Raw genomic sequence first — 14,775 nt, forward strand, 5'->3', positions numbered from 1 at the left:
GTGGAGGTGGAGGAGGAGGAGGAGGAGGAGGTGGAGGTGGAGGTGGAGGTGGAGGTGGAGGTGGAGGTGGAGGTGGAGGTGGAGGTGGAGGAGGAGGAGGAGGAGGACCTAAGTTGCTTCATCACACGACTCAATGGTAAGTACTAATTGAGAAGACTTATCACACAACAATTCCTTAAACCCACTGACTGATGTGAATTCTGTTTGTTGTTTATTTAGCATTCATCACTATTATTATCGTTTTCAAGAAGCATTCCGGCCTGGACCAACATAAACCGGTGATAGAAGAAATAAATATGAGAAAAAAAAATAATTACCAATGATTTCACACCTAAATATCAACACTCTCTAATATTACGTGAAAGAAATGTCAAAGTTGCAAGATTGCCTTTTCATGTAAGAGGGAAAAGCTGACCAAGAAAAACATAAAACATAAAAAAAAGTAATCCTCTAAGTTGCCAGTCCCCTTGTAGGTCGCAGAGTCAGCAAAAAAAAAAAAAAAAAAAAAAAAAAAAAAAGGGGGATAGATATCTTAAAACATTTAAGTTGAGAGTATTATTTGTTCGCATGTCAATCACAACAAAATGAAAGGGTAATGGAGTAACTCAAATTTTTTAGTTTAGTTTTTTTTTCCATATTTTTCATCTGTAAATTCTCGAAGGTTACACAAATGAATTCAAAAGTATGTCATTAGCAGCCACAGAAAAAAGTAAGAAAAGCAAATGTACATATTTATGCTGGATCTAAATTCTTTATGGTTACTGAAATTAAACCAAATGATCTCAAAAGCGTGTCATTGAGAATCCCAGAAAAATGTAAGAATATAACATCTATTCTGACTTTACATGATCTAAGGAACTCGAGTCAACAATGTGTCACGTGCAATGAAGGAACAAAGTAAGAAGGCAAAGACTGAGATCCTCACCTAAAATCATCTGGCTCCTGGACCACCTCGCCCACCGCCTGGAAGATGTCTGTGTAGCACAGAATGAGCAGCTCGCCCAGTCTGTTGGCGGAGGCTTTCTGTGGGGCAGGACTCTCCCGCTCCGTGAGAATCCTTGCCAGTACCCTGCTGAGGGAGTCCACCGGTACGGGGCACCTGCGGGAGACACAGCAGCGTGACAGTGCTGAAAACGCAGGAGGGAAGCACGGTGCTGTGATGCCACGCTGGACTTGGCAGCTTATATTGAGTTGCAGTTTTCCTTCGACTGTTGATGTAATGGTCTTGCCTAACCTAAATTAATCTGACCTAAGCTAATATACATTAACCTAAATTAATCTAATACCATGTAACTCTAACCCAACCTAACAAACCAATTAAATCAATTCAAACAAACCTGATCTAATCACCACAATCTATCTAGTCTTGAACTAAAGGTACACGCCACTTCAATCCCTGGTGGTGCACTGACGGTTAAGAGTGAGGCTGGGAGAAATAGATACAAAACGTACTTATTTGATTTTTAATGTAATCAAATATATTCACCTCACATAATTACGTTTAGTGTTTGTCATGCTGCTTAAGAAAGCTGTTTCCTTGTTTTTTTTTTTATTTCCTTAATCCCAAAGCGAGGCGAGGACACTTTTTTAATTTACTCATTTATTTATTTATTTTATTTATTATTTTTTTTCCCTCTAGACAAGACGCATCGTGGCGGTGTGTCAGCCTTGCACGGCACTCCTCCCTTACAGTAAGGGCTTGCTCAAACCCGCATACTGTGAGTTCACAGCAATGTAAATTTCCCTCGCACAGATTCCAACCTTACAACATCCTCCATAATAACTAATTACCCTCACGATGCGTTAAGTTACGTTAGGGCGGGGAAACGATCTTGGGGACTTATTTCGGAATTTTAGTGGTAGAATCTCCGTGGGGTTGGATGGAGACACGGAGAAGAGAGAGACATGAGAAAGCTAATCCGAGAGGAAGATGCACAAGACATGTTATCGGCGACAGCAAATAAGAGCGGTCGACTCCGCTAGCTATGAAAAAGGAAAGGCTTGTGCTTAACGCCTATCGACTTCACAAGGGTCATTAAGGCAGACATGTCAGCTTGTGGCCAACCCTTAGCTAGGGTTGAAGAGAAAGCACCACCAATCTCACCAAGAAACTGCCATAATCAGGATCAAACTCGCGCCATCACGGCGACGACTCGACCCCTTTTACCACAAAGAATCAACCTAGACTCACATCGTCTCCTTGTGTCAATATTAGCCATAGAGAAATCATCATGACAGAGAATTTCATTTAAATTTGCGGATGGAATTTACTTCAGCACAAACAATCTCAGTGACATAAATAAATCAAGCAGAATGATGTATGTATGTAATGGGGCGAGAAAACACCAAAGATCAGATAGCAAGGCGCCAATTCCCTATCTGATCTAATTCAACTCTGACTCACGGCACGATCTAGGACAGCCGAACGAGCAGTGTCCTTCCGCGCCCTATACACCCCACCCAGACGCGGCGAGTGAGCAGCCTTGACCTCCACCGCCCGCAACAGAGCAAGGCTGGGCTAGTCCTCACCTCCTCCTCCTCCTCTCACGTGACTCAATACTTAAATGTCATCAGTGAGGTGTCATCCAGGCGGCGCTTTAAAGATGATTGGGCACGGCGGGATTCTCAGACAGACAGACAGACAGACAGACACACACGCACACACACGTTCCGTAGGGTATCGTCTGGCTGTCTCGTCAGAGACTGCAGCAGATCAAACAGTGAAACAGTGAAACACACACACACACACACACACACACACACACACACACACACACACACACACACACACACACATTTCATTAGACAATATAAAGACTTTAAAAGGATTGAAAAATAATAAAGAAAGAAGTCAGCCCTCCCGACCTATAGATTCTAACTTTGAATGCCGGGAAAGAAACGCACGAAATAGAAGGAAAACAAAGTAATACGCAACACTGACCACTGGGATTAAATTCTGGAACTCTCTTCCTGTTTGTATTTCTCCACTTCCTAGAACCTGATCTGTTTCAAGATAGAGACTCTTGACAACTCAGGAACAATACTGGCCTTCAATTTAGAAATGTGTTTAATTTTTACGAAATTGATAAAATCTTTTCGGAATTTTAACTATTTATTTTCTTTTCTATTTGTACCCTTGGACGGTCTCCTGTTTTCTTGCTTTTGTATCCTTGGACGATCTCTTGCTTACTTTTTTTGTACCTTTAAGCACAGAAAGAACTTTGACCAACTCACAATACACAAGAAGCAACTCATTCCTCTCCAACTTTACTCCATCAACCAGAGACTCCCTCCCGCCACACTTGGCTCCCCTGAAACCAAACTCCAACTAAAACACATTAGGTCTTGGGTTCCGTGACAAATCTGCCAGCCATTACCTGCCACAACCCTCCACCTGTTGGCTGATCCATACTGACACCACCCAGCTGACCACGAGCCAGCTGTTCGTCCCGCTCGCCAAGACACCACCTATCATATTACCTTGCTAGAATATTCATCAGTAGTTCATCATCGAGAGAAACCAGCTGTTGGCGACATGAATCTCCACATCAAAAGCCTAGCTGACTCCTTAGTGTGTGTGTGTGTGTGTGTGTGTGTGTGTGTGTGTGTGTGTGTGTGTGTGTGTGTGTGTGTGTGTGTGTGTGTGTGTGTGTGTGTGTGTGTGTGTGTGTGTGTGTGTGTGTGTGTGTGTGTAATTCACTGTTTGATCTGCTGCAGTCTCTGACGAGACAGCCAGACGTTACCCTACGGAACGAGCTCAGAGCTCATTATTTCCGATCTTCGGATAGGCCTGAGACCAGGCACACACCACACACCGGGACAACAAGGTCACAACTCCTCGATTTACATCCCGTACCTACTCACTGCTAGGTGAACAGGGGCTACACGTGAAAGGAGACACACCCAAACATCTCCACCTGGCCGGGGAATCGAACCCCGGTCCTCTGGCTTGTGAAGCCAGTGCTCTAACCACTGAGCTACCGTGTGTGTGGGGAGGTGTGTGTGTGTGTGTGTGTGTGTGTGTGTGTGTGTGTGTGTGTGTGTGTGTGTGTGTGTGTGTGTGTGTGTGTGTGTGTGTGTGTGTGTGTGTGTGTGTGTGTGTGTGTGTGTGTGTGTGTGTGTGTGTGTGTGTGTGTGTGTGTGTGTGTGTGTGTGTGTGTGTGTGTGTGTGTGTCCAGGTACATTAATGCGTCTCTACTGAACCACCATTTTAGATTCCTCTCAGGTATATGATACATAGATATTTTATTTACTTTCTATCTAGTTAAATCGTCAAGTTTTGTCATATCCATTTCCTTCCCACATCAAATAGATATATTACAAGATGGGCTGTATACGTTACATTTACCCCTCCCTCACTTTTCCCACATAAGCCATCATAGAACAAGAGCGCCTTCACAGAATACTTTCGTCTAACTCGCACTTGACACCAGTACAAAAGGTCGAGATAAGACGCAAAAAAGTTTATGTATGTCTCGCCCTCCTCTCTCTCCAGGGCGAGTTATGATGCAGCACGCACTGGCTGGCATACAGACTCATTATTTCCTCTCGCTTTTGATCAGGAAGCTGTACCAAGGGGCTGACTGGGCATAAACGCGTGCTTCTACCACAACTGCGTCGCTCAAAAATGATAATAATAATATAAAAAAAAAATTATAATAATAATAATAATAATAATAATAATAATAATAATAATAACAATAATAATATATATCAACCACTCAATAAATAAATAAATAATACATCAATAGATAAAGTAAAACAGATCACTCATGCCCTCTGACCACTCTGAAGTCTAGTCAATCTGTCAATGCGTGGCAGAGCAAGGATATCAGAACTGTCCACGTTTACTGAACATATGAAGAACCACATTCTTGCTTCAAAAGGCTTCCATTCCGTGTACCCGTCACACAAACACGTTACTGTAGGTACGTCCTCAATAACATTCATTACAATTCCCTAAGAGGTGCTTTGGTACACACCTTGGCTTACTGTGAACGAAAACTGCGCACAACAATTATTGGAACAGAAAACGTAATGATAAACACGACAAACTCAGTTAATGTTGATACTCGATGACTGAAGCCAGACCAATACAAGTCACTACCAACTTCTCCAAACACCACCTTCCTAATCTACCTGGGAAGGATTATGTGTTCAGGCATCATCGGGAAGCAAACAGTTCCATTGATTTAGTTTCATTCCGCGAATTGTTAATAATAAGATCAATCGATGTGTTTATGTGATAGTAAATATTTGCCATCTAATCACATAACATTCCCATATTTTTGTTTGTATGCTTTCTAGTTGGCATTTTTTTTTCTAAAATACGTAGTTGCAGTAGCAGTAGTAGTCATAATCACTATTATTATTATCATTATGATCGGTATTATTAATATTATTATTATTATCATCATCGTGTGTGTGTGTGTGTGTGTGTGTGTGTGTGTGTGTGTGTGTGTGTGTGTGTGTGTGTGTGTGTGTGTGTGTGTGTGTGTGTGAATATTGATCACCCGATTTGTACCCAGGATATTAAATTCACGTTGGCCACACACCACACCTTACCTCGCACAGGAAGACCCATGGCGGCGCCTAATAAGAGAGAAAGCGATCGAGCCCAAGAATAACACAACACATCTCTTTCCGTCCCAGAGGAGCAGGAGGAAGAAAACAACAGTGTCCCCTCTAATCTGACCTTTCTCGACCTTTCCCCCTCCCATCACTCCCTCGTATCCCCACCTTCCCGACCTACCGCTCGGCCTCAATCGAACACCCCACCTCCTCTCCCCAACCCAATCCCCGACCCCACGCGTTCTCCCCAACCCCTTTCCCTCCCCTCACTCCCTTCCCTGACCTCTCCCTCTGTCAACTGGTCGATGTGGAAAGCTAACAAGCCAGCATCCACCAACTCTCTCTCTCTCTCTCTCTCTCTCTCTCTCTCTCTCTCTCTCTCTCTCTGATCATGCCTGTTGTGGTCTTCTTTTCTTTTTCCCAGTACATTTTCCCTCCCGTCATCGAGTACCTAATGGATACGCTCGTATTGAAAACATGTTGATTCAGACTGTGGGGAAAAATGGCCGTGTGTTGTGGCAGCGAGGCAGGCACGAGGCAGTACGCAGCGCCGGTGGATCATTCTGAGGCACTGCTCAAAAAAGAAAAAGAAAAATAACTTTTGCTATTCAGGGAGGTGCAAAGATTCGTGAAGGAAAAGTGTGTGTGTGTGTGTGTGTGTGTGTGTGTGTGTGTGTGTGTGTGTGTGTGTGTGTGTGTGTGTGTGTGTGTGTGTGTGTGTGTGTGTGTGTGTTTCACTGTTTGATCTGCTGCAGTCTCTGACGAGACAGCCAGACGTTACCCTACGGAGCGAGCTAATAGCTCATTATTTCCGATCTTCGGATAGACCTGAGACCAGGCACACACCACACACCGGGACAACAAGGTCACAAATCCTCGATTTACATCCCGTACCTACTCACTGCTAGGGGAACAGGGGCTACACGTGAAAGGAGACACACCCAAATATCTCCACCCGGCCGGGGAATCGAATCGGTCCTCTGACTTGTGAAGCCAGCGCTCTAACCACTGAGCTACCGTGTGTGTGTGTGTGTGTGTGTGTGTGTGTGTGTGTGTGTGTGTGTGTGAGAGAGAGAGAGAGAGAGAGAGAGAGAGAGAGAGAGAGAGAGAGAGAGAGAGAGAGAGAGAGAGAGAGAGAGAGAGAAAAATAAATAAATAAAACACAAGGAATTTCTGTATACGATAAGTATCCATGCATATGAGTTCACAACCCGTGTTTACGTATTCCTTACCAATCACATAACTAAACAGCTGAGTGACCACGAGACACTGAGGAGAAACCACTAAATGGGCAGCTAACAAAATAAATACTATCCCATCTTTTCTTTTGACATTCACACAACCACAGCGGCCAGCTCTCAATATTTACACCACGAGCCTTCTCTCTTTAAACTTTCTCCGGACTATCTATCTCTTCACCAGGCTGGCTCAAACAAAGCACCTCACTCTTACACACATTAGTCACACTCTAACCTCCGTCAGCCCCCTGTAGAAAGGCTTAGTCTCGTGGATCACCCTACTACACCATAGAAACCTTAGCACTGCACGGTTGGCACATAATACATTCTTTATCTATATGAACATAACTATACAGAATATATGTAGTTATACACATATACGCATAGGAGTCTACTTCTCTCGCAACGTTATCGGCAGCCATATATCTCCCGCCTTCATGGGAGTACGTGCTCGGGGCCGGGTGGCGAGCAAGGCTAGAGAGGATGGTGTGGTGGTGACAGATTGACAAACAAGAAAATCCAGTTCCAAGTGCCTCATACGTGTACGATGCTTTTTTTTTTTATATATATATACACTTGGCATGTACGCTGTAGACTGGTGGAATGGGATACGTGCTTTTTTTCTGTTTTTTATCATTTACCCTACCCAGTGTAATGTCAGGTGCACTTATCATCGAAAACTAAATTAAAGCCGCCAAATATGAGTGGCAGGTGTCACGTGACGCCAGGCTGCACCGTAAAAAGTTGTGACTTCCAGGAGCTACTGGTAACAGGTGGTGCGGGGCGACTTGTGACACCGCACCTCACTCTTGCAGGTCTCGTTACTTATGGAGATAAAAGCAATTTTATATCGATTTACAAGTCAATGACATTCAAAGGTAATGATTCATTCAAACCTCTGCGGTTTATCACTGAGTGGTTCATGATGACTTAGATCAATCATTTTCAGGGAACAAGATATAAGAGCACTATGGTTTACATTACATTAATATTGCATCTTAACGTATTATTGAGCAAGTTTCACTCTTTTCCTTTAGGAACAGTAAAACATTAAAACAAAACTGAACTGCAAGAAAATTACACGGATCTTAAAAGCAGGAGAAAACACAAACACGAGCAGAAAAGTTACAAAGTTTTGATTAGAGTCACGCTGCAGTATAAACAAGATTCTCCTTCAAGCCGCTGGCGGAGTGGCATTCCCCTTGGTAGAGGGTCGCGGGAAGCAGACACCGCACAGCATACCCAGCTGTTCACTCCATTTTGTGAGTTAGTGAATAAGTGGGCGTGTCTGACGGAAGTAAACTGCGCGAGGCCGAGTGTCACAACCAGGCGTGCTCCACCACAACACTCTCACACAAAGGCCAGGAAAACTGACACGAATGCCACAGTGAAAAATATAAATACGGGAGGGAATGAAAGAACGAACGAAAGAGAAGACGTTATCTACTGTCGCCTCCAACACTCGCAATAAATCGTTCCAGATGGTTACGTACGTGTAGTGATGAGCTGTATTTTTAGAACCTGAGAGGGAGTAATTAGGGAAGTGAATAGGTGACAGGTTTTTACAGGAAATTCTTCACATTTACGTACATGTCTGCAGCGTGTGTGAGGCTGAGAACAAAACCGGAATTGCACTCCAGAGTAGAGGTCACTTAAGGACGAGTGCGTTACGTCAAGGGTCCCAGCATTGCCCTTATAACGTCGGCTACACATCGCTTCCGCATTCCACTGCGCCCTGCATGCCACTGTCCAACCTCTACATGTCTTAATACAAGGCTACGGCACAAGTCTTGAGCTCAGCGAATGTATCCAGACATTTATTCACTTTACATCAAAGTGATAGGAAGCTAAATGCCACGTCAGAGATTGAATGTTTCATAAACTGAACAGCAGCATGTATACGTTTTCAGCCATTCAGTAACGAAACAATTGAAAGAAAATTCTCAGCGAGGCAAGAATACGTATGCAGTTCATTCTGTTGATTCTCCATGACCGCTGCCCAGCTGAAGGATTTGGATGCCCTCACAACATATAGAGACACTTACAAGACATTCAAACAGACTGTTTCCTTGCCATCGCACGCCTTCCTCCAGCACCCGTATTGTGGCAACAATATAAATTTAAAAGTTGATTCTTTCAGTACAACACTACAATTATGTTCTGAATACCACCACCAAATATATGACGCTATTTTCTAACAAGTAATTATAACTATCTGCTTATCCATATAATTATAACTTTTACTAAATTCCTACCAGATGATTATATGTAATTTGTAAACTATACTGATCATTGTGTAAATAACATGAAGCTTATAAAGGAACCTGAAGGAAAGCCGAGGACTGCTGTACTTGCCGACTCATTAACTTTTCATCAGCCGCTACTTGCACACTCAGCGGTGCCGCATCAACACACTTCCTGAATTTGGTATCATTACCTTAAAAAACTGGGGCACCTTTGCCTGGACAGCGTTTTCTTTATCATCAGTATGTTTGCGTTAGTTGTTCTGAGCATAAATTGTCTGTTGTCTGATGCACTTACTGCTTTAAGTATTGAGTTAAACATCGTTTCCCCACCATGTTTACCTCCACTCGAGCATGAAGGCCGCCTGCCTCACTCCATTAGGTTATCAAGACTCGACAAGGGGTTTATCACTGTGCCATATCATGCTGTTATCTTATACTGGGTGAGCCAACACCTCAAGACTCACCAGGAATAGATTCTTCATCGATCTAACGACTATTCCTTTTGTCGACTTATCTCTTCTTCTCTTTTCACGAGGATAAATTTCAAAATTATCGAGAAAACAAGCTAAAGAAGAAAAAAAAAATTCAGGACAGTCTTGACTAGAAAATAACAAATAAAAAAAATTAGACATTAATGATACAAAACTGACAAGTTACCGAAAAAATAAATAAAAAAAGAAAGAAAGAAAAAGATCAGCCATTTCATTTAAATTCAATAACGTTATTGGGGTTTACAAAGTTGTTTATATGATAGTTTAATACGGATTCTACATTATCAATAAGAGAAAAATACATATGAGAATTCCACAAATCATCTTCATCCATTGCAAAAAGTCATTCTGAGAGGAAAGTTTCAAAGCACAGGCATTAATGAGACAGAGTGCATTGATAACATTAAAATGCAAATTAATCATTGAGCGAGAGACAAACACTTGAAGCAATGTTATGTGCCAACTGCGCCGTCGCCAAAGGAAATTATTTTAACTCAAATAAATCAATATATGTAGTTTATGAGCTGCTTTATATTAGGAAGCTCACACACACTAAGAACTGGGGATGTGATGGGAAGAGGTAGTTAATGCAGTGTACTGTTTTTGTCAGAAATATTCAGTGTACCTACTACTACTACTACTACTACTACTACTACTACTACTACTACTACTACTGTGAGAAATGAGAGCGGTGGTGTGTGTGGAGTGCATGGCTGTGGTGGTGGTGGTGGTGGTGGTGGTGTCTCCTGTGGCAACGCTACGGAATCTAAGGTAAGGCCGTTCCAAATTTCACTACAGCTTCGTTCAATGACCTTGGGCGGCCGTGACCCCAATGTGACCATCTGAAGCCTGACTAAACTCTCTCTCTCTCTCTCTCTCTCTCTCTCTCTCTCTCTCTCTCTCTCTCTCTCTCTCTCTCTCTCTCTCTCTCTCTCTCTCACATTCCTTTCTCTTTCTTCCCATCGTTCCAAGGATCCCCCACCACGCTACATATACCTCTCTCTAACTACCTAACACTATCTATCAATACGTTTACATCTCTCTCTCTCTCTCTCTCTCTCTCTCTCTCTCTCTCTCTCTCTCTCTCTCTCTCTTGAGATCTATGCCAAGACTAACTTCATAATTTATCCCTTCCCATCAACATTTTTTTCTCCTCCCGCGGCTGTGTTTTGATGGCGAGGCGGCGTGAGATATCAGGCGCAGGTGAGGAGAACCTTGACTCACTGCCGCATTCAATATTTCGGTGATACATGCCCACATTCCAAGGAGTCTGGCGCACGACTAAGTATATGATGAGGAAGCGTATGAGTGGACAATCATTAGCGATGATAATTAAAAAGAGAGAAGGCTATGTTTAATTTCTTTATCTTTGTTCCCGCTGAAAACTAGATATAACAATCAAGGAGAGAGAGAGAGAGAGAGAGAGAGAGAGAGAGAGAGAGAGAGAGAGAGAGAGAGAGAGAGAGAGAGAGAGAGAGAGAGAGAGAGAGAGAGAGAGAGAGAGAGAGAGAGAGAGAGAGAGAGAGAGAGAGAGAGAGAGCGCCGGGAGGAGGAACTATTAAAAGAAGGAAGAAACGGAAAAAAAAAACCTCCCATACTTCCACACAAAAAAAGGTACAATAATCAAGAAACCTGGAAAAAAAAATGTACATGAAAGAAAGAAGAGACAAACTGGACTGAAATTTACATGCATCTAACTTCACAATAATAATAAAAAAAGAACAAAAAAAAAATAATGGCATGAATGAAGAAAACTAAAAGAAGACGAAATAAACGGAATTAAAAAAAAAAAAAAAAACATGCGCCAGTAATCACCAAACAAGAAACAAAAAAATATATACATAAAAAAAATCCAGTATTGCATCACAAGCCACGCGTAACACAGCCCCAATAAGATCACTGTTACGAGAGAGAGAGAGAGAGAGAGAGAGAGAGAGAGAGAGAGAGAGAGAGAGAGAGAGAGAGAGAGAGAGAGAGAGAGAGAGAGAGAGAGAGAGAGAGAGAGAGAGAGAGAGAGAGAGAGAGAGAAAGCCACAAATTCCCTTTAACGACCCAACCCCGAAAGTCAGATAAATAATGGGTGTGGAATGTCACAAGCGCCACCAATCACCCTCAGGAGGCCACACTACCTGCTCCTGTCACTGCTGTATCATCCCCAATATCCCGTGTCACCAATCTTCGGGAGCTCACCGCCTCACTCATCACTCTATTGACATTTCACCTCCTCATCATTGACTTAACTGTATTGTACGCGTCATTTCAGGATCTTAGTCAAGTTGTTGATGATACTTTTGTTCTGAGAGTTTTTCTACGTGTCATCTAATGTGTTCTATGTCCCTATGTTTCTTATTTGAGGATTTTGTCGAGTTAATAATGATACTTTTTGTTTTATTTATATTCTACGTGTCATTTGAGGATTTTGTTAAGTTAATGATACTTTTCCTTTTGACAGTTTTTCTACGTGTCATCTATGTTTCTTATGTTTCTTATTTGACGAGGTTTTTAGTTAATAATGATACTTTTCGTTTTAACTATTTTGTGTCATTTGAGGATATTGTCAAGATAATGATGATACTTGTCCTTTTCTCTATTTTCTACGTGTCATTTATGTTTCTTATGTTCTTATATTTCTTACTTGAGGATTTTGTTAAGTTAATGATACTTTTCGTTTTAACGTGTAATTTGAGGATTTAGTCAAGTTAATAATGATATTTTTTCACATTCAAAGACCTGTAAATCATTCAAGAAGTCTTCCAACACAACTAGGGCTTTTTTCCCCTATCATGGCTTACAAATTTGATTCATGTAACAATTTCCTTGCTGTCTTCTTTTGAATCTCCCTCTACTTTCGTTACCAAATAGTCTTCTGCAGTTTACATTACGTCATCATACTATTCGAGCATTTTAAAACATATTTCTATATTTTTTTACTTTCCCGTTCTATAAAGAATATAAGGGAAAGTACAAGAAGCAAGATGCACGTGACAGTCTCTACTCGTATGCAGTACTTTGTAATCCAGTGTGTAAGTATATGTTATCCAAATCTATAAATTTCTCAAATCTTTTCTTAGAGCTTCTTCCTGGCTGTACCTGATGTCCCAATCTATTCCAGTTACCTACCTCTACCTGAAACCTACTTAGATTCTTTTTTTCGTATTATTTTTTTTTCTTTTCAAATTTATCAAGTTTCAATTCGTTTCTTTTTTGTCCTACTGTTATCATCAAGTCTAAAGATTTTGTCTATATTTCTCGTCTTCTCTTCGCATTCCTTTTGCCACTTCAATACGTCCTACGAATGCATATTTCCCGGCTTTCATTTCCTCCCATAAAATATATTAAACTTACGATGCTATGATTTTCACTATCCCTTTCATACAGCATATATCCTCTCTCTCTCTCTCTCTCTCTCTCTCTCTCTCTCTCTCTCTCTCTCTCTCTCTCTCTCTCCGCTCATTTCAAGCCCTATAAAATCTGAGGCTTAAGCAAGTACTCTCCTTTCTTACACTTCTCCTCCTCTATACATTAATTTTCTCTTCCTCTCACTCTGCAGGAGAATATCACCTTAATACGTTTATCTCAGTAAATGCCACGACTTCCTACACGGCAAAGGTCTCCAAGGTTGGTTAACAATACGAACATTATCATCTTTATGTTTTCACCTCTTCCAACTCTTCTCTTCTTCATTCCTCCATTAATCTTCTCCGCTTATATTCCATTGTTATTTAATCCTCTCTTCTTTTTCATATTCATTCAATCCTTTACATTTATATTCTATCATAATTTAATATTCTTCTTACATGTTCCTTTTTCTCTTCTATCTTTTCATTTTCACTCAATCTTCTGATAATTTCTTTCTTCTCCTCTTCTCGCTTTATCTCCCCATTCGATCTAATCTGCACGTTCCATTTTCCTCCACTGCTCTCGTATTTTTCTCACAATATATCATATAGAATAGTTCAGACAAATAACCCCTGAAGATCCAACAAGTGCACTACCATTTGCTCTTCTTTTGTGCTCCTTTGTATTTCTCTTGCCCTTCGTTCTCTACCAGTCCTCACGTGCAGTTCCATCACATGTACTTTACTGGCTCAGGATCAACCATAATGCTGTGACTCACTGACTTACACACGCCATATCTAAGCGGGCCATATATCACACCATGCCCCGGGGGAGGAGGCAGGAGGCACGAGGCAGGCAGGTAGTGGAAGGCAGAAATGTCACGCTGATGTAAGAGACACGGCGACTCGTACACTGAACACTGCTCTCTCATCACGATTTTCAAAGGTCACAGAGATGAATAGCCGGGTTCTAAGAGTTTTATTTCTGTTAATAATATAGAAAGCTTGCTAATCAGTCACCAGAACCGTAAAAAAACACTCTTAGAAACCCGTGCAACTTCAACTAGACCCCTTTTGAATGTTAGAGAGGAGCGACGCAAAAGGGTTTAATAGTATGAGAGCAGAGAGAGAGAGAGAGAGAGAGAGAGAGAGAGAGAGAGAGAGAGAGAGAGAGAGAGAGAGAGAGAGAGAGAGAGAGAGAGAGAGAGAGAGAGAGAGAGAGAGAGAGAGAGAGAGAGAGAGAGACGCAACTGGCAGATCGGAAGCGAGGAATGATAATAAGAAAACAAAGAGAGATATAGCATGAAAAGCAACGCACAACACACAACAAGGAGACGATATAGGCAATGGAAAATACAAAACATGTAAGAACATTTTCTTATAAGTTTACCACTTTTTCTTTTTCATGATAAAGGTCATTTGCAACTATTTTTTCTTATATGCGAGATTTTTAACTTTTTTATAACTTCTTTCCTCACGACACATAAGAATTCCAACTAATTTTCATTTTATTTTTATGGTATACGAATTACAGCTTTTCTTTATTTGGTACACAAGAATTCCAACTTTTTTGTATCAAGATCTAGGAATTCCAACTTTTTTTTTTCTCAAGATACACAAGAATTCCAACTATCTTTTTTCTCAAGATACACAAGAATTCCAACCTTTTTTTCTCAAGCTACACAAAAAATTCCAAACTTTTTTCTCAAGATACATAAAATTCAACTTTTTTTTCTCAAGATACACAAAAAATCAACCTTTTTTTTCTCAAGATACACAAAAATTCCAAACATTTTTTTTCTCAAGCTACACAAAAATTCCAAATTTTTTTTTCTCAAGATACACAAGAATTCCAACTTTTTTACGTCAAGATACACAACAATTTCGATTT

General features: G+C 41.2%; 1 protein-coding gene across 12 annotated transcripts in view; it reads right to left on the minus strand.

Moving 5' to 3' along the window:
• Positions 1–14,775, minus strand: part of LOC123498625 (protein FAM13C-like) — a 246,482-nt gene that overhangs the window by 150,053 nt on the left and 81,654 nt on the right. For 11 of the 12 annotated variants that reach the window (XM_045245919.1, XM_045245916.1, XM_045245914.1 and 8 more), the window contains one exon: positions 926–1,099. The exons of the other annotated variant lie outside the window; for it this stretch is intronic. In XM_045245919.1, coding sequence (XP_045101854.1) covers positions 926–1,099 — 174 coding nt within the window. The remainder of the gene's footprint in view (positions 1–925; positions 1,100–14,775) is intronic. 12 annotated transcript variants of the gene reach the window in all.

The sequence above is a fragment of the Portunus trituberculatus genome, chromosome 48 (genome assembly GCF_017591435.1).
Source record: "Portunus trituberculatus isolate SZX2019 chromosome 48, ASM1759143v1, whole genome shotgun sequence".
Classification (NCBI taxonomy): Eukaryota; Metazoa; Arthropoda; class Malacostraca; order Decapoda; family Portunidae; genus Portunus; species Portunus trituberculatus.